This window comes from Ursus americanus, chromosome 6 (assembly GCF_024610735.1).
Source record: "Ursus americanus isolate L20-20 chromosome 6, mUrsAme1.1.p, whole genome shotgun sequence".
Lineage (NCBI taxonomy): Eukaryota > Metazoa > Chordata > Mammalia > Carnivora > Ursidae > Ursus > Ursus americanus.
The window spans coordinates 63,022,548-63,041,156 of NC_142132.1; the positions used below are offsets into that span (position 1 = coordinate 63,022,548).

Consider the following 18,609-nt stretch of genomic DNA (forward strand, 5'->3'; position numbering starts at 1 on the left):
TCCCACCCCTGGTATGATGCACCTTCCTCAGAGACGGCTTCTCTAGAGCTACACCCACAGTTTCTCAGTAGCGGGGGGCGGGGGGGGTCATCATTCTCTATAGAGGATTTGGAAATTTGCAGAAGCATTTTTGGTTGTCATCGTGGCTGGCATGTAATGGGACCAGGACCAGGATGGCTAACCCTCCTTTGATGTGTGGGACAGACCCATGCAAGTAACAGTCTCCCAATCAAGATGCCAGCAGTGCCCCCTGAGAATGCTGGATCGAACATCTCTTTACAGCTAAGGTGGGGAGGTGTAATAGCTCAGGATGGAGAAAAGGGGCCCTGAAGTTTGTCCTCAGTCAGAACACTGAGTTCCCCCAGTGATGGACCCCTATGGCTCGATGGGCCCGAAGACCCGAAGGTTCCTTTCAGCTCTCATTACTGAAAGTTTCAAATATGAGGTGGGCAAAACTTACACAGAGTTCAAACTAATTCCGGTAGCAGCTCCATTTGTTACTAGGTATGAGGTACTATAATAAATTTCCTATACATTATTTCATTTATTCCTCTCAGGAGTCCTGTGACGTGCGGGTATGATTATACAAGGAAGCAAGAAGTTGTATCACTTGTGCAAAGCCACATAGCTTTAAGGTGGTGGAGTTGGGGCTAAGAAACAGTAAAGTGAATAAAGTAATATCAGACAAAAAAATAAACTACACTCAGACTGTGTCGTTCATAATATTCGAACATTGGAGGCAATGTGTCCTGGGCTTTGTACTGAACACGGGATCATCACAGGAAAACCAGAACTGACGGCAGCCTCTTTTGCACCAGCTGGCAATTCGTTCTCTTCCTGTGCCAGGGTTGCAACATGAATTAAATGCCTTTTTAAAAGGGATTTTAAAGGACATTTTTTTAAAAATTACTAGGAAATTCTGTTACACATTTAAGAACAGTTAAGCTGACAGATTAGCAAACCTAAAAACTTGAACAAATGATCAAATTCATTCTAAAATATAGTGCATTTTCATCCCCCCCCATGTTTTATTTATCTCTATCACTTCTGCATTTTTGAATCCCTAAACATCATGGTTTGAAATGAACTCTTGAAACGTAGAAACTTAGAAACATAATGGCTTTATGACAAAAAGGTATAATATCCATTTTCTGGCAAGAAGAAATATAAGGCCGGCTTGTCTCTACAAGGAGTGAGTTCCTCTGAGTTTGAAAATTAAAAGCCACCTTTTCATAGGCTCCAAATCAGAGCCTGGCAGCCAGTTTCCCCAGCTGGCCAGGAGGGGAAATTCCCTTAAATTCGGATTCAGTACCTTTGGGGCGGGACTTTGCAATCTGTGTTTTTAACAAGGGCCTTGGGTGATTGTTCTGATCAGACACAATTAGAAAACATCTCTGAGGCCATGCTATGAAAATCTTTATATAAATTGTCCAAAGTTGAGCCATAGGAGTCCTTTTTTTTTTTTTTTAAGATTTATCATTTATTTGAGAGAGAGAGTGTGAGGAGGAGGGGCAGAGGAGAGGGAGAGGGAGAAACTCAAGCAGACTCTGCACTGAGCGTGGAGCCCAGTGTGGGGCTCAATCCCATGACCTGAGCTGAAACCAAGAGTCGAGCGCTTTACTGACTATACCACCCAGGTGCCCCCAGTCATAGAAGTCTTAACTCATTGGCTTATGACAACTAACTTCATAACTCCTTAATAATGTAACCTTGAATTTACATCATATATGCAGTTTACAGAACACCATGTATAGTGCATCATCTGAGACCACAGAATGGACAGTTTTACAGACGAGCAGACTGAGATCCCAAGAAGTCATTTGTCCCAGATCCTAGATCCTAGTGAGAGTAAAACAGAGTAACAGAGATTTAGGTCCAGACCTTCTACCCCATTCTGTTATGCCTTGTGCGTGACCATCAGCAGCACCCACGGTGCCCAGATGGCAGCTGAGGGTGTGTGCTGTTGGCCGCTGAGTAGCTGAGGTCATCGTGGTCCCTGGAGGGGTGGTACCGTCTCCTTAGGACAAGTGCACCGCACACAGAGAAGGCCATTTGCACCAGGACTACTTTTTTTTTTTTCCCCAAACCATTTTTCTTTAAAAACTTCAAAGACCTTGTTTTCATTTCTTAACATGTTTGAAACTTGAGCAAGGATTTAATTCATCCAAGCAAGGATCTGATTTGTCCAAAGACCGATTGAGGGCAGGATACTTGAGAAACTAACAATTTCAAGTTAACTCACATCTCAGAGGTCTGTAAGAATGATTTAGTTTTTGGATGGGAAAGAAAATTATCTAACACAGAAAGGAATTTCATTCCAGATTTATCAGAAATGATATAGGAGTGTGGAAAATGTGTCCTTGTAAAGCCCCTTAATATTTTTGTTTTTCACAACTTGGGATGGTGGAACATGAGAAAAAGGAGTGGGCTTTTTTATTAAATCAATAGCATTCATTAGAAACAGAACAGGAGATCTAATATCGCTAGATAGACTCATTGTAAAGAATTACAAAATTTCAAAGCGACTTTCCTCAATGTATATAAAGCAGCTGACTACTTTGTAATTGAGTTTTTGATACCCTGTTCAGTTCAATTACTATATGCTTCTCTACTCAGGTATTTCAAACAGAGCTGGGTACTTCTGAATGAGCACTAATAGTGACACCTTTAAAGAAATCCAAAAGCCATGAGTTCTTATTTAAAATGACAGAGCTGGACTAGCTACTCTTTTAGACTCTGCATATTTTTATTAGCTTTGAGATACACCGTTTCCTTTTTGTTGGAAGCTGTATACCAGCAGCATTTTCAGTATGGAGACTGTGCTAGTTGTGGCAGCATTTTCAGTATGGAGACTGTGCTAGTTGGATTCGGAACTAGAGCTGATGTTTGCTCAAGTTAAGAAAAGACTATCTGGAAAGGGCGAGCAGAGCTTTTAGAATCAGACAATTGAGGTTAATCCTGGCTCTGGCATTTTCTAGCCATGTGACCTGAGGCCCCTTCCAGCTTCACCTTGCTCACCTGTGAATTTTGAGCTAACAGTATCTATTTTATGGATTATTATGGAGAATAAATGAGATCTATCTCATAGAACCAGCAAATAAGAGCCTAATATTGTATAGCATTTTTGTTCATTTTAATTACATTTGTTCTGCAAAATGAAGAGTTGCTTGGTCTAAATCAAGAGGTGTTAATTTCTTTAGCAGAATTCTTTTTTCTAACAAATTCTTATATGATGAAAAGGAGCTCAGTGGATAAAAACTCATTGTTTATGGAATTATGGAAACTCTGAAATGTATCCTGAAAGATATATTTTAAAGGCACATATTGAGTGTGCCTGGGTGGCTCAGTCAGTAGAGTAACCGACTCTTGATTTCGGCTCAGGTCATGATCTCAGGGTTATGGGATTAAGCCCTGAGTCAGGCTGTGTCCTCAGTGGGGAGTCTGCTGGAGATTCTCTCCCTCTCCCTCTCCCTCTGCCTCTCCTTCCACTCATGCTCTCTCTAAAAGTAAATCTTCAAACATATACACACACACATTGAACACCCATTAGGGTGACTATCCAAAAAATTTTTAAAAATTAAAAAAAACAAAAGAGAAAGAGAGAGAGGGAATAAGTGTTGGTGAGGATTTAGAGAAACTGGAACCCTTGTGCTGTTTGTGGGATGAATGTAAAAATGGTACAACCACTATGGAAAAGAGCTTGGAGGTTACTCAAAATGTGAAGTATGGAGTTACCATATGATTCAGCAGTTCCATTCCCGGGTCTGTCTACAAAAGAATTGAAAGGAGAGTCTTGAGGATACCCTTACACACCCATGTTTATGGAGGCATTGTTCTTGATATCCACAAGATGAAAGCGACTCAAGTGTCCATTAAAAGATAAATGAATAAGCAAAATGCTAAGCAAAGGTTAAACAAAAAGAGACGGGGAGCTAGCGAGAGAACTGGTCGAGCCTTATCTAAATTGTTGACGAGAGACCTGCTATTACTCCAAGTGAAAACTAACAGTATTAACGATAAACAGCCGCGTTTTATCCTTAAAAGAAAATAAATAAATTGCTTGAGGTTTTTAGAGCAGAACAGAGCCAAATATTCAGAGGTTTCACAGCAGACATCAAACATCCAGGCTTCTGCTGCTGCTCGTGGGGAACCCAGCACCAGCCCGTGTCTAATCCAGTGGGGTCTGGTTAGTCTCTGTGGGAAGGGAGTGAGGTGGGAGTGTCTGTGGCATCGGTATTTTCAGCGTCAGTCTCGGCAGGACCTTTGTGGACTTAATCTCCTTATCCAGGATGCACTGAAAGAGAAAAGTTGCGTAGAATAAGCCAGCAGTTAATAAAACTGGAGAAGAGAAAAAGACTTCACCTAAAAAGACCTAGTTCATTTCATTAAAGCTTCCTGAAATAGGAGGAAAACAGACTTTTACTAACAATGGTAGTCATCTTAATAATGATTGCTATGGCATAAAGGAAGTTTGAGTTTATTTTTTATTTTTATTAATAGACCATTTAAGTTTGAATATTTTTTTAAGAAAAATCCTACAATGTGTTAGACTGGGAAAGCTGGAGTATTATTTTCCATTATTGGAAATTCTCCTGGGCGTATCCTTGAAATTTCAAATCCTTATCACTGAAAGCATTATTTGTTTGCATATATTTTATGGATTTCTTAAGGTATTAAAAAATCAGGCATCCTCTTGAAAAAAAATGAGGTACTGGTACCCACTTCAACATGGATGGACCTTGAAAACGTTATGCTAAGTAAAGGAAGACAGACACGAAAGGCCGTATGTTGTATGGTTCCATGTACGTGAACTATCTAGAATAGGCAGATGCATAGAGACAAAGTAGAATAGTGATTGCCAGGGGCTGAGGGATGGACGGAAGAATGGGGACATAACTGCTTAGTGGGATGGGGTTTCTTTGGGGGACGATGAGCTGTTCTAAATAGATACTGATGATATTTGCACAATTTTGTGAATATACTAAAAACCACTGAATCGTACACTATACAGTGGCCAATTTTATCATATGTAAATTACATCTCAATAAGCCTGTTATAAAAATAAACTATCGGAGAAGACTTGCAGTGGAAAGCAATAAAAATCGACAGAAAAAGAATGTTTTTATACTCTCGAGGAAATGAAAGTGAAGAGGAATTCAATTCTATGTTTTTTCTACATTGTGTCAAAATCTATATAACTGTAAAATATCACTTACTGTACATATATTGTTTGGAGATTGGCACATATGGCTTTGTGGTAGAAGAAAAAACATTTTCCTCTACCCTCTTATGTTTAGTTCCTGGGGTCTTGCAAATTAAACTAACAAAAGACCGATAAACAGGAGGAAGGCTTATGAAACATACGGAGGCCTTCACAGAAAAGAAGTGAAGACCCAGAGAGGCAGTTAGACCCCAGGGGCTTATGTACCATTTTAACAAAGGGTGATAAATTTGTGGAGAAGTGCAAAGACAAAGAGAGGGAATTTGGGCTTCCAGAAGTAGTAAATTTTGGACAGGTGAACATACGGGTGGGGGAACTAATGGATGCTAAGTGTTCAGTTCTGTAGAGCCCAGTCGTGCCTTCTCCATGGATGAGAGATTCGGAGGTATCTTATTCCTGGCTTGGGAGAGGGAAACACCTTCCCAAAGGGAAATCTGTGCTTTGCTTTTAGACGGAAAGCTCAAAACAGTCTTTATACCCAAGTGGCATTTTGTGGGGTGGCATACTCTGATCTCCTTCAGTCCTCCTATGAGAGGCTGTAAGACTTTTCAAAAGATAAATACCTATGAGGTGGACGACGATGCCAATAGGCCTTAAATGTCTTCCCAGCGCTCACTCTGTGAACTTCCTTATTAGTCATTTTTCTGTTTCTACAGAAACAGAAACTAGTATACAAAGAGACTGGCAAGAGAACACATACAAATCTTGAAATGTGTGTTTTAAATGCAAGTCATTAACATGTCAAAAACTTCATTTTCAGATATCTTGTTTTGCCACTTTGACAAACTTTTAAAACCATAGTAATAACAAGTGTAAGGATTAGCGGAAGATACCAAATTCCTCTCAATTTAACATTTAATTATTTTAGAATTTGTATTCAGTTGGGACCCTATCAAGGCACTACACTAAAATAGTCATATTGTTTCATTTTTCATTATCCGAAAGACTCGGGTGTGGTCACACCTACTCTTCTACATAGTGATAACCTCCCAGATGTCTTTAAAGAAAAGGAGAGAGAGGAGAGGGTACAGGGGATCATAAGTCAACTGCCCTTTATATATTTAAATGGAACGAAAAGTCTGTCATCTATCACAAGTAAGGTAGGAAGTGGCCCTGATTTCCCTTTAGGAAGTTGCAGAAAAAAACGGGCCTTGGTGACAATTTCATAAAGGGCCTTGGCTACCACCCCAGCTGGGTTTTTCAGAAACAGCTGAGAGGAAAGAAATAAGCCAGCAGTTCCACTATTTCCCAAGACAGCGCGTTGTTTCTTCCGAGTCCCTGGAAGTTAAAAAATAAAATAAGATAGAAAGGGGGCGCCTGGGTGGCACAGCGGTTAAGCGCCTGCCTTCGGCTCAGGGCGTGATCCCGGCGTTGTGGGATCGAGTCCCACATCAGGCTCCTCCGATATGAGCCTGCTTCTTCCTCTCCCACTCCCCCTGCTTGTGTTCCCTCTCTCGCTGGCTGTCTCTATCTCTGTCAAATAAATAAATAAAATCTTTAAAAAAAAAATAAGATAGAAAGGATGGTTTTGCACGTTTGTATCACGTTTGTCACAGATACCATGTTCTGTCAGCCACCGCTCTGCCCCTTCTTCCCTTCCTCTCCGCCATGACTCACCCCAGCACACCCCTTCTGAGCTCCTCAATAAGCTAACACTTGTATCATGTTGACTAAATGCCAGGAAACATTCTTAAGACTATCCTTGTTAACTCATTTAATCCTTATGACAGGTGTATAATACGGATACTATTATTGGCCTCATTTTACAGATAAGAAGTCTGGGGTACAGAGAAATTAAATAAACTCCCCTAAGGTTAGGCAGCTGGTCTAGGGCAACCTGGGATTTGAAGCTAAGCAGTCTGGCTCTAGAGTATTAGCTCTTAACTATCGTAGTATTTGACCACACTGCCCTCTGTATCTGCTCGCGGAGTAAGGCTCTAATAGTAAGAATTGGTTATGTATTTGTACTGTTAAGAAGTTCAGGGACAGCATGGTCTGGTCTAGTGAAGAAAGCATAAACTTTGGGGCAGACACATAATGGCAGCTTTGTGACTTTTGGCAGGCTATTTTGATTTTTTGCTCTAGTTTCCTCATCTGTAAAATAAAGAAAAAATTAGAGAGTACCTGTTTCTAGAGTTGGTGTGTGGGTTGAATGAGATAAGTAATACAGAATACTTGTGAGTATATGATGGAATATACGGAATCTGTAGGAGTTCCAGGAGAGCTTACCTTGTTCTGGGTGACCTTGCTTCTCTTTTCCCTAAAAGTGGAAGGCAAAACCTGTTCTTCGGAATGGAGATTTTTACTCCCTCACTTCGGTGGTTGCTGTCTTCAAGAAGGGTAGGCTGTAGGTGAAAAGTCTTACTGAAAAATCAAGATAAAAGAAGATCAGTGTAGAAGGACATGAATGGCTGAAGAGAAAAGGCTAGCAGTCACACCGCGGTGAGAACACAGATCCACACATGAGAGGATACAGTCACGATCCATGTTGCTTTGTTAAGTACCCGCTTAGGTTCTTGGCTCAGAAATCTGAGAGAATTAAACCTGCTGAGTACGGTAATTTTCTTCAGTTAAATTCTGAATATTTACCCAAATCCTGTTAATGTTTTCATAAATATTTTTATAGCCAATTTCCTTTGTTTTTATAAAACATGTGTGTATATATGTAATATGATTGTTTTTTGTCTTTATCCACCATCTTCCATAAAGGGTTGAGGAGAAGTAAATGCCAGAAAAGGGAAGGCACTAGCAAATCAGATTTACTCTTTTTTTTTTTTCAGAGCAAATAATTATTACATTGACTAGTTTAATGGAAAATTTCAATGAAATAAGATGCTATTGTGCTGGAGATGAAAATAGTGATTTTCTTTTTAAAGATTTTTATTTATTTATTTGACACCGAGAGAGAGAGGGAGAGACAGTGAGCACAAGCAGGGGGAAGGAGCAGAAGGACAGGGAGAAGCAGATTCCCTGCTGAGCAGGGATTCCCAGGACCCTGGGAAGCCACTTAACTGATGGAGGCACCCAGGTGCCCCGAAAATAGTGATTTTTAAATAAGCCCAAGGAACTCAGTGAGTTGGAAAGGGCAGTGTCTGGGGATCGGGAAACCTAGGGGTCGTGGCTGAGCCGCCAGCTCTGTGACTGCCAGCAACCACTTAACTTCCCCCCCTCCTCCTTATCTATAAAATAGGTGATTAGACCGAATCAGACGTACTCATCAGTTAACAAAATTTTCCAAAATGCTAATGTATTCTATTACATTGAATGTTGCATCTTTGGCATAAGAAAAAAAATCCATTAATAAGCTACTTTATAGAAAATTAGAGTAACGTTTACTCTTGTTTGCACAAAATTCAGGTCAGCTTCAAAACTCTAGGTTGAATGTGTTTTTATCGAAGTTTTAATGCAAGTTTCTTCTTAGAAAGAACAGATAGACCTTTAACTTTAGCCATACATAATTTTCTACGTGAGTAATAAATATTGATCTCCAGGATACCTCTGAGCTTAACAGGTTCCCTCAAAGTTCAAATGTAAGGCAAGTTGATAGATAGGTAAAACCTCTCCATGGCTATCAGAGTGGGGAATGCAAATGGCAGGAGCCAAGACAGATAGAGATGACGGGCTGCGAATTAGGTAATAATAAACAAGAAATACAGCCATTTTTCACTGTACGTTGTACAAATGCACGTAGTAGAAATTATTTAGGAAAGCATGAAAAAGCAAAAGATCATCCATCATCTCAGTACTGAGAGATAGATGATTAACATTAGGGCCCATAGTTCGACAGCTTTTATAGAAAGTATGTATACATATACTTACACCTAAATGCGAGAGCATATTTTTACTTAATAATATATATATTTTGTATGTTGTTAACTTATCACAATCTCCCTTTGAAGTTATGTCACTTTACACCTCGTGTGAGAGCTGACAAACAGGGTCATTCTCACTCTTCCGTCTATGTGTGGGTGGTGTGCATTTTACTTTTGCATATGTCGTAAAGCCCCCAGTTCATTGTTACTGTTTGTGCTTTGGATAGTCGATTATCTTTTATGTTTGCCTCCATTTTTGCCATTTCTGTGTTTCTCTGTGTGGGTCTAAGCTTCTGACTGGTATCAGATTCTCTGGTATCAGATTCTCGCTTCCTTTACTGTTTTTTGTATTACAGGTCTGATGGTGATGGCGTCTCCCAGTTCCCATTTATCTTAAAAAGTCTTTATTTCTCCTCAGTTTTTTAAAGATAGTTTCACTGTGTATAGAAGCCTCATCTGACAGGTGTTTCTTTTTCAGTATTTGAAGATGCTACTTTGTTGTCAGCATTGTGTAATTTCTAAGGCTGTCAGTTTTGTCCTTGTTCTCCACATGAAATATGTCCTTTTCCCCCTCTGGTGACCTTCAGGATTTTTCCTTGATCTTTCATTTTCAGCAATTGGACTGATCAGTCTGACTGTGGCATTTGCTTGTTTATAGTTTATCTCACTTGGTGTTCTCTGAACCTCTGGGATATGTGGTTTCATGCATTTTATTATTTTGAGATAATTCCTGAACATTGTCCTCCAGGTATTTCTCCCACCCCATCTCCTCTCTTCTTACGCAACACCAGTCATTTGTTTTATACTCTCCCCAAGTCACCGGACCCTGTTCTTTCTTTTCCACTCTTTTTTTTTTCTTTGTGTTGGATCATTTATACTGACTTATCTTGAAGCCCACTGGTGCTTTTCTCAGCTGTGTGAAGTCTAGTGATGAGCCCATCAAAGGAATTCTTATGTTTCTTACATTGTGGTTTTTCTTAAAAAGGGTTTCTATTTGCCGGAGATCCCGTATCTTTGGTGAAATTCCCTAACTTTTGATGCCTGTAGCTCACTTGTTCCACTGGACACAACGCAAGAGAGACTGAGGTAAACACTGTCTTCGTCTGAAAATGGGCATGCCTGTCTGTCAGGCCGTCCGTGTGGAAGGCTGAGCCAGTGTAGTCGAGAGATAGCGGAGTTCGCGTCTTGTTTGAGGGGACTTCGGCTCCCTCTAGAGGAGGGCTGCACTGCCTCGTGCTCGGGGGTAGGGGGGAGGTCAGAGAGTGTTACGTGGTGTTGGGGCGCCGTCCCCAGCTCTCCCTGCACACGCGAAGCGTGGAGGAGGTGTGTCGCTAAGCTCCTGTCTGACCTCACTGCCGTTGCTTGTTACTCTCTGCGAGGCTCGAGCTGGGACGGAGGGTTCTTCCATTGGCTCAGCTGCGGTCTTCGAGAGTGTGCCTCGGCCTCGTGGCTGGCTTTTAACACTCCCACCCTTTCGACTATGGCAGTCAACCTCTGCCTTGTATCTGTGGTTTTAGATTTGAAGGCTTTTCATATATACCGTAGATTGCATCCCAGAAAGCATGGCTAGGTTTACATTTCACGAGCAGCAAGTGAGGGTTCTCTTTCGCACGGATTTCCGTCTCTAATGTCACTAGGCTCTTTTGCTATGCTGGGATTCCAAAATTTTGTTGCTCACGTATACAGTGGAAGTGTAGCAGTGGGTCTTGCGCGTAGTAGGGCATAAAACATTTTTATTGGTTAACCGATGAATCAGAATATCAGTGTCCCATCGAGTGGTCCAGACGTACCACTTTCATTTTGATTTGTTCCTAAGTGACAGAAGCAGCCACGACCAGGTTCAGGAACGCAGAGGATGTAGTTCATTCAGAAACTCCGTTTGACAGAGAGGAGAAGCAGTTGTCTCCCTAACTGAAAAATACCACTGCCCAAGAGTCTAGAAAACTGAATCCTCATCCTGGTTCTGCTTCTAATTCTTTGTCTTTTAACATACAAATTACCGACCAGTTCTGTTCCCAGTTTATCTGTCAAATAGGATTAGTGATTTATTTCAGTAGCGTGTGGTGAAGATAAAATGAAATTATGTAAGTGTAAGCCCTTTACAACAAATTTTAAGTGCTATAGAAATATAAAGTATTCCTCTAGGGTCAGAGAGGTGTAGAAAAACGTGGGAGTTAGAATTTCAAGGCACCTTTTGCCATCTAAGCATCACCGTATGCGAGCACACATGAATATGGAAGAGAGCAAAATTAGAAGCAGAGTCTTCCCCTCGCTAAAATTAGCCTACTTGTAATGGAGGTTAATTAAGTCCTTCTCGACCAGGCAAGGGCACAGTTTTAAAGGGAAATCAAATGTAAGCCCTGACTCCCGCTGGGAGGGGATGAGATCTTTGCACCATCTCCCATTCTGGGCTCAGTAAGCTTCCTGCCAGACCGTGTTTCCTGCAGACCTAACCTGCCCCTCCACCTGCCGTCTCAGGTCTAGAATTCACCCACTGGTGTGAACCCGCACTTGCACTCAGACAATGGAGACAAGAAAGACAAAAAGTCATCAGGAATTTTGTGTCCTTCTGCCAGCTCTCATTCACACCAAAAATAGTCGACACCAAAGGGGACCAGAGCACAGGCAATGCTCAGCGTACAGCTCTACTTCCTCATTCGTAAACTGTTACACATAGTTGAACCCCTCAGCCGTAGCCTGGTAGATCTGGAGCAGGGTCAGCAAACCACCGACCCCAGGCCAAATCTGGCCCACCACCTGTTTTTATAAATAAAGTTTTATTGGAACACAGCCACTCCCATTTCTTCACATATTTCATATGGCTGCTTTAGCACTACAATGGCAGAACTGAGTAATTGTGTGGCCTGCAAAGCTGAAAATATTTGCCGTCGGGCCCTATGCAGAAAAAGTTGGTCTGTCCCTGGTCCAGAGCAATGATACTCATCCTGTGTACTCCCCACCACCGTTCCTGAAGCAGATTTGGTTTCCTGAGTTCTCTTTCTTCTTTCATTTAATGAATCAATTGATACTTTGGAACCTAAGAATAACGAGGGCCAGAGTTGTTCAGGTAGGAGAATATGATGCCAGGAGCATTACAGTTTATAATGTTTAGAAAAGTTGATAGAAAATACAAGAAAAAGAACATGTTCAACGCTACTCCATGCGGATAAAAACAGCTAAATCTGGAAGTTAGAAAAATCTACACAATAAATTACTCAGTTTTTTCAATAAATAAATAGTCATGGACAAATGAAGGCAGAGTCAGGCACCTGTGGAGACGAAGAGGCTTAAGGGACATTTCAGACTAATGCAGATGCAGCTCTTCTAATTTGAACAACACTGCTGAGCTGACTGGACATAGTGGGAGAATCAGAATACCAATAGTGTCTTGGTGTTATGAAGGAATTATTTTTAGTTTATTAAATATGATAATGGTGTTGTGATTACTTGTTTAAAAAAATCCTTATCTGGGATGCCTGGGTAGTGCAGTCGTTGGGCGTCTGCCTTCGGCTCAGGGAGTGATCCTGGCGTTCCGGGATCGAGTCCCACATCGGGCTCCTCCGCTGGGAGCCTGCTTCTTCCTCTCCCACTTCCCCTGCTGTGTTCCCTCTCTCACTGGCTGTCTCTCTGTCACATAAATAAATAAAATCTTTAAAAAAAAATCCTTATCTGTTAGATAGAGTTAAATAGCAGTATTTGTGGGTGAAATAATATGATACTTAGGATTTTCTTTTCCTTCTCTTAAACTTCTGCACACAAAAAAACAAAATAGCAGGGAGCACAGAAGAAATAATATTGCCAAAAGGTTGAAATGTATTGAACCGGAGTGATGAGTACATGAAGCTCTTGCCTTTCTCTCAAACTGTGTTATCTGTTTGAACATTTTCATCATAGTGTTTTCTAAAAAACCTAAGTTGAGTCATGTTTTAATCTGAATCCTGGTTTTTGCCAGCTATTTGTACATCAGTAAAATGGACATTATAAGTCAAATTGTTTGTGGCATTGTGAGGATTATGAGAATTCAATGAGATAGTAAAGAATTAAGCACAGTGCCTGACAGATAGGAATGATCAATACCTGGGAGCTGTGGTGTCGTATCTGCTATCAGATGACAAAAACATAACCCCTTACGAGCCGAGATCACGCGCCCTGTAATTGACTTATGTGAATAACGGACCTTAAATCCATACTGTTGCTACCCAGGAGTAAGGAGCCAAAACAGATGATGTTCTCACTGTAGACACACATTTCCCTGACAGTCTGGAAACAGTCATAGTCTGGAAACCAAGATGCATGGAAGGAAGACCTGTGGTGTTGAGGGGTCATGACTGGAAGTTCAGGTTGTCAAAACAAGATGTGTATTCCTCAGTGGGAATTTCAAAAGCAGTTTTCTGTGACGTTGCTAATAAATGCCTGTGAACACATTTTAAAAGCCCCCCGTGCATGCGCAGTCCTGTGACTTTGGTACTGACCAGTTTCCCACTTGGAGTTGCTTTTGTCTGTCCTTGATACCTTGTGCTCAAATGAACCCAGAGATGGCTCTGAGTGACATGATGCTCCTGTCAGAGTCTCAGCTGACGTCATCGGCCACTTCATCAGCCACTCATTAGCCAGTATGCATTGCTCAAGCTTGTAGGACTTAAGGCTGTGGGATTTTAGAGCAAAAAAAGAAAAGCTGTCTCATCCCTCAGTCACCTCAGTCAAATGAAATAGAGTTGGACCCCGTCTGACAGACTGTGTTCCTTAAAATTCATCCCTTTTGCGGGGGTGGGGGGGAGATCCCCTTAGTAAAACTACTGTCAGAAATGGTGGGGGAAGTTGAGGAAGCGACGTTCTGGTTGATCTGAAGATACCAAAACTGTCCTTTTTTCTGTTCTTCTACAGAACGACATCACACCTTTACACGTTGCATCAAAAAGAGGAAATGCCAACATGGTAAAACTATTGCTTGACCGAGGAGCTAAAATCGATGCCAAAACGAGGGTAAGAGCACAGTTTGTGTACATGCTTATACTTTTTCTGATACCTTCAGAAGTAAGAATTCTTCTGATACCTTCGCACTGGCTCAACCCTGGCTTTACTTTGACTTCACTTGTCATAGTCTGAGAAAATGACCGCTAAATTTATTTGTCCGCCAATGGGATGCTGATCCATATTTATAAATCTGTAATACATGTTTAAATGGTATATGGTGTTAATTATAGAAACTAAGGCCTAAGGTGTAGAGTTTTAGTTGAGTTAGATTTTTTTCAGAATTCAGTCACTGCTTGACACTACAGGCTGGGCTGTTTGGTCAGTGTGGTATTAACACTGACAGTTACTCTGTTTACTTATTTGAAGGATTTTGTTTATTTGAGAGAGTGAGAGAGAGAGAGCACAAGCAGGGGGAGCAGGCTCCCCCCTGAGCAGGGGCTCCATCCCAGGACCCTGGGATCCTGACCTGAGCTAAAGGCAGACACTTCCCTGACTGAGTCACCCCGGCGCCCGACAGTTACTCTAGTTAAAAACAAACCTGTCTACTTTTGCAACTGCTGCCGGGAATGTAAAATGGTGCAGCTACTATGGAAAACCGTATGGAGTTTCCTCAGAAAGCGAAAAATGGAACCACCCTACCATCTAGCAGTTCCTCTACCAGGTATTTACCCAAAAGTATGGAAAGCAGTATCTTGAAGCCCTCTTTGGCCACTCATGTTCAATCGCAGCGTTACTGCACTAGCCAAGAGGTGGAAGCAGGCCACGTGTCCATCGACAGGTGAATGGATAGAGAATGGCGTGCTGCCTAAGAAGGATGGACTCCTGTTGTGTTCTACATGAGTGGAGCTTAAGGACATATCCTGCCTGAAAGAGGCCAGTCACAGAAGTATAATACTATATGATTCCGCTTCTATGGGGTACCTAGAGTCATCAGAATCATAGAAACGGAAGCAGAATGGTACTTGCCTGGAGCTTTGGGAACAGAGAAATGGAGAGTGTTGTTTAACAGGGATGGAGTTTCAATTTTACAAGAGGAAAAATTTCTAGAGATGTTACATAACCGTGAGAATACAGCTAACACGACAGAAATGTATACTTAAAAATGGTTAAGGGAGGGGCGCCTGGGTGGCACAGCGGTTAAAGCGTCTGCCTTCGGCTCAGGGCGTGATCCCGGCGTTCCGGGTTCGAGCCCCACGTCAGGCTCCTCCTCTATGAGCCTGCTTCTTCCTCTCCCACTCCCCCTGCTTGTGTTCCCTCTCTCGCTGGCTGTCTCTATCTCTGTCGAATAAATAAATAAAAAATCTTTAAAAAAAAAAAATGGTTAAGGGAGTAAATTTTATATTGTGTGTTTTTTACCGCAATCTAGAAATTTTTAGAGAAACACAGGTCTGTTTGGCTAGGTGTTTGGCATGTTGCTTGATTCAGTGAAATGCACTGTGTGCAGGGGAAGGAACTGAGTCTCAGAAGCAAGTTCAAATCCCGGATGCTAACCTTAGCCAGTTGTCTTCAGTAGGCCATTTAATCTTCTCCGTGTAATTTCTCTATCTGAAATTAAAGAAAATCAGAGGCCACCTTGAAGGGTTGTTGCAATGATCGAGTTAATGTTTGTAAACTGTGTTGGCATAAAGTCAGCCAGAAATAAGTCCCAGTCATTGCTGGTATAACTCAGAGGTCCAATTAGCACTAAACTTCTAACCAAGGGATTATCTAATGTTTTCAACATTTCATGTGTTTGTTCTAAGGTGTGAGCAAGAGTGGGTAACAAAGGCTAGTAAAAAGGTGATCTCACTGTACACAGCCCCCTAGCTAAGGGTCTTGGATAGTTTGCAGCCCCCGCAGTCCTGGGCTTCTCCCTGCCAGAATCCTGATCTCCGTGTTTCTAAAACCGGCCTGGTAACCTGAATTTGATTCCTGCGGCTCCTTGATTTACTACTTCATTTACTGTTCACTGCATTTATTCACTCAGCCGACACCGAGGCAGCCGGCAGGGGGGTAGACGGACCTGTACTCCGACCTGAAGACAGCCCTGCTGTAGGTGCTTAGCAGGAGATCCAAGCTTCTTTTTTCTGATAACTATTGACCCTGAAAACTATGTACGTTATAAGAAACAAGCTTTCTAGAGAGGAGTGAAGAATGATGAAGTTTGACCCCTAGAGGACTGTCTGACTGGGCAAGTAAATTGAACAGAGCTCTTTTTGAATTGGCTTTGCATTATCTAATAAGAAGCCATAACCAGGATGCTGGAGCTGAGGCTTGAAATGGCGGAGGTCGTCCGCTAATATAGGCTATTTAGGGACGTTGTAAGGAATGGAACAGAATCTGTGCTTATGCCCCTTGATTACCATGTAGGGCTGAAGGATCATTTGTGAGTAGGGAGGGTTTTTATGAAGAAAAATGAGGAATCCTGGAGCCATGCAGCAGAGAGGAGCTTGAAGGGATATACCTGGATATCCAGCCAGGGTTTTAGTGGGTAAATGGTTTAAAAATTACCTTACTTCTCACTTGATAAAATCATCCATCACAGGCAGAATTCCTTTTTGGTCATTTTGCATCATTTATCAAACACTTACTTGATATATGATACAGTGAGAGGAGAAAAGGGTATCTGGGGAACTCAGGCCCCAGGTTTATGGGGCATATAGTGGCACAGAGTTAAAACATAAAAACTCTTCTGGATGAAAGTATCAGAGATAGGGAATAATGTCCTATGCAACTTTGCATACTATGCAAATTCAGGATGCAACTTGGTTTCTCTGCCACTTTGCCTCCCTGTTCTGAAAGGCTATCTGATTTTGAATAAAATGCAGACTCCTTTTTCCCATCCATTCAGTTTTAACTGGGATTTTCTTTTCTCCTGTGCTATGTGAATGGCGTGTGAACGTGAAGGAGACAAAACAGAGAACAGAGAAGCCTGTCCTGCTTCTGTTGTCCCGCATGGAGTGGGGGTAGGGTGGGATGTCAGCTGGGCACAGACTGAATTCCTGGCAGACTGTATCGAAGAAAGCGTAGTACATACCCCAAATATATAAACTATTTTGTGTTCTTCTCATCAAAGCTTCCCTTCTCTCTGGCTGAAATGACTAAGTACTGATTGGGTGTGTGGGTGAAAGGGAGGGAGCCAGCTAAAATGTCAGAAAGCCCTAGGGACAAGCCTAAAAACAGAAAACAAAATTGTTCATAAATACAATTTGTAACTACTCAATCCAGTAGCTCTTGGGAAAATAAGTATTGTTATCTGCCAAGCCACCTCCTACCAGGTACGCATTACTGTTGTGGCTGCCTCGTTGCATCACCCTCTGCCCTGTTACGTACAATCCCCCATGTTTAGACACAGGAAAACATCTCTGGATTCCACTTCAGGGGCCAGCACTCCGTGGGACCTGGTTTGCTCCCTCTGTTCCCTGCATGGGCTGCTGACGTAATAAAGGACTCATGTTAAAAGTGGACTCTTAGAGCCCTTTTATTCAAGCAGGTAAACTTGAATTATGGACAGAGTAGTTTAGCTAGGACCTGAGCAAGATTTTACCAGCTGGAAAAGCAAATGAGAGTGCATTTTATTTTACCTCAGTGACCTGATCTGGAGTCTTAAGGGTGACTTGCAAGTAAAATTGTGACCTGAGGCAAGTTTACCCTCCTGAGCCTTAGTTTCTGTCCCAGCATGGATGGGGAGTTGTTTCAGATGATTTTACCAGCTCTCACGTTTGGAAGAGACCCCCATGTCAGGCTTCCTGCTCAGTGGGAAGTCTGCTTATTATTCTTATAGTTTATTCTTCAGTTTTACCCCACCCAGACACTGGCAAAGCTGCGACGAATAGTGACAGGAAGGAACAAAGAAAAGTAGGTGCTACCAGTATCAGCCCTGCAGCAGGAATGACTGGGGCTCCCAGTGACCTGCTTTGCAGAAGACCTTAGCAGTTTTCTCCCCACTGAATTAACCGATGGCCGGGAAAATGCTGCAGGCCTCCCGCAGATTTCACTGGGTTTTGCCCCAGGGATATTCACATTCACAGACTCCAGACTCTTGAGTCCTTCCTTCCCTGTTCCCTGCCCACACCCCACACTCCCACCTCCACTCCCTGCCACTAAAGCCAAGGGTCCACACCAGCAGCCAGCCCGGGCCTCTGTGGCTGCACAAGTACAAGATGCCAGCCTAGAACCCTGTGCGGACCCCCAGAACCATGTGCACACTTGGGGCTAGCCCTGTCCACACCACTGGCCTGACCTCATCACCGGCTAGATCGCAACAAGCCAGGGCCTTCACAGCGGTTTTGGGGTCTAAATTTGGCTCTGCTCCCAGTCACTGGCCTTTACCATTTGGCACATGTACAGGGAACCTTCTAGCTGTGCACCTGTATGCCCCAACCAGACTCTCATTAGTGGCCTCCAAGGCTAGGCACATATCCATGGGGAGACCCTGCAGCCTGAGGAGGACATGCTAATGGCAGGGCTCCCACAGCTGTTTGAGGGCTGGATCTGGCCCTGTCTCCCATCACTGGTCTGCACCACTCGGCTCACCGGCAGCTGGTCCTTCAAGCTGTGTACCTGCCTGCCCCTTGCCTGACTCCCCACGCCCGCCTCAACTGCACTGTGCCCACCGTGGTG

General features: G+C 42.5%; 1 protein-coding gene across 6 annotated transcripts in view; it reads left to right on the forward strand.

Annotated features, from left to right (window-relative positions):
- ANK3 (ankyrin 3) overlaps window positions 1-18,609 on the forward strand; it is a 349,011-nt gene that overhangs the window by 154,267 nt on the left and 176,135 nt on the right. For all 6 annotated transcript variants that reach the window (XM_087863095.1, XM_087863094.1, XM_087863096.1 and 3 more), the window contains exon 8: window positions 13,918-14,016. In XM_087863095.1, the coding sequence (XP_087719221.1) occupies window positions 13,918-14,016 (99 nt within the window). The remainder of the gene's footprint in view (window positions 1-13,917; window positions 14,017-18,609) is intronic.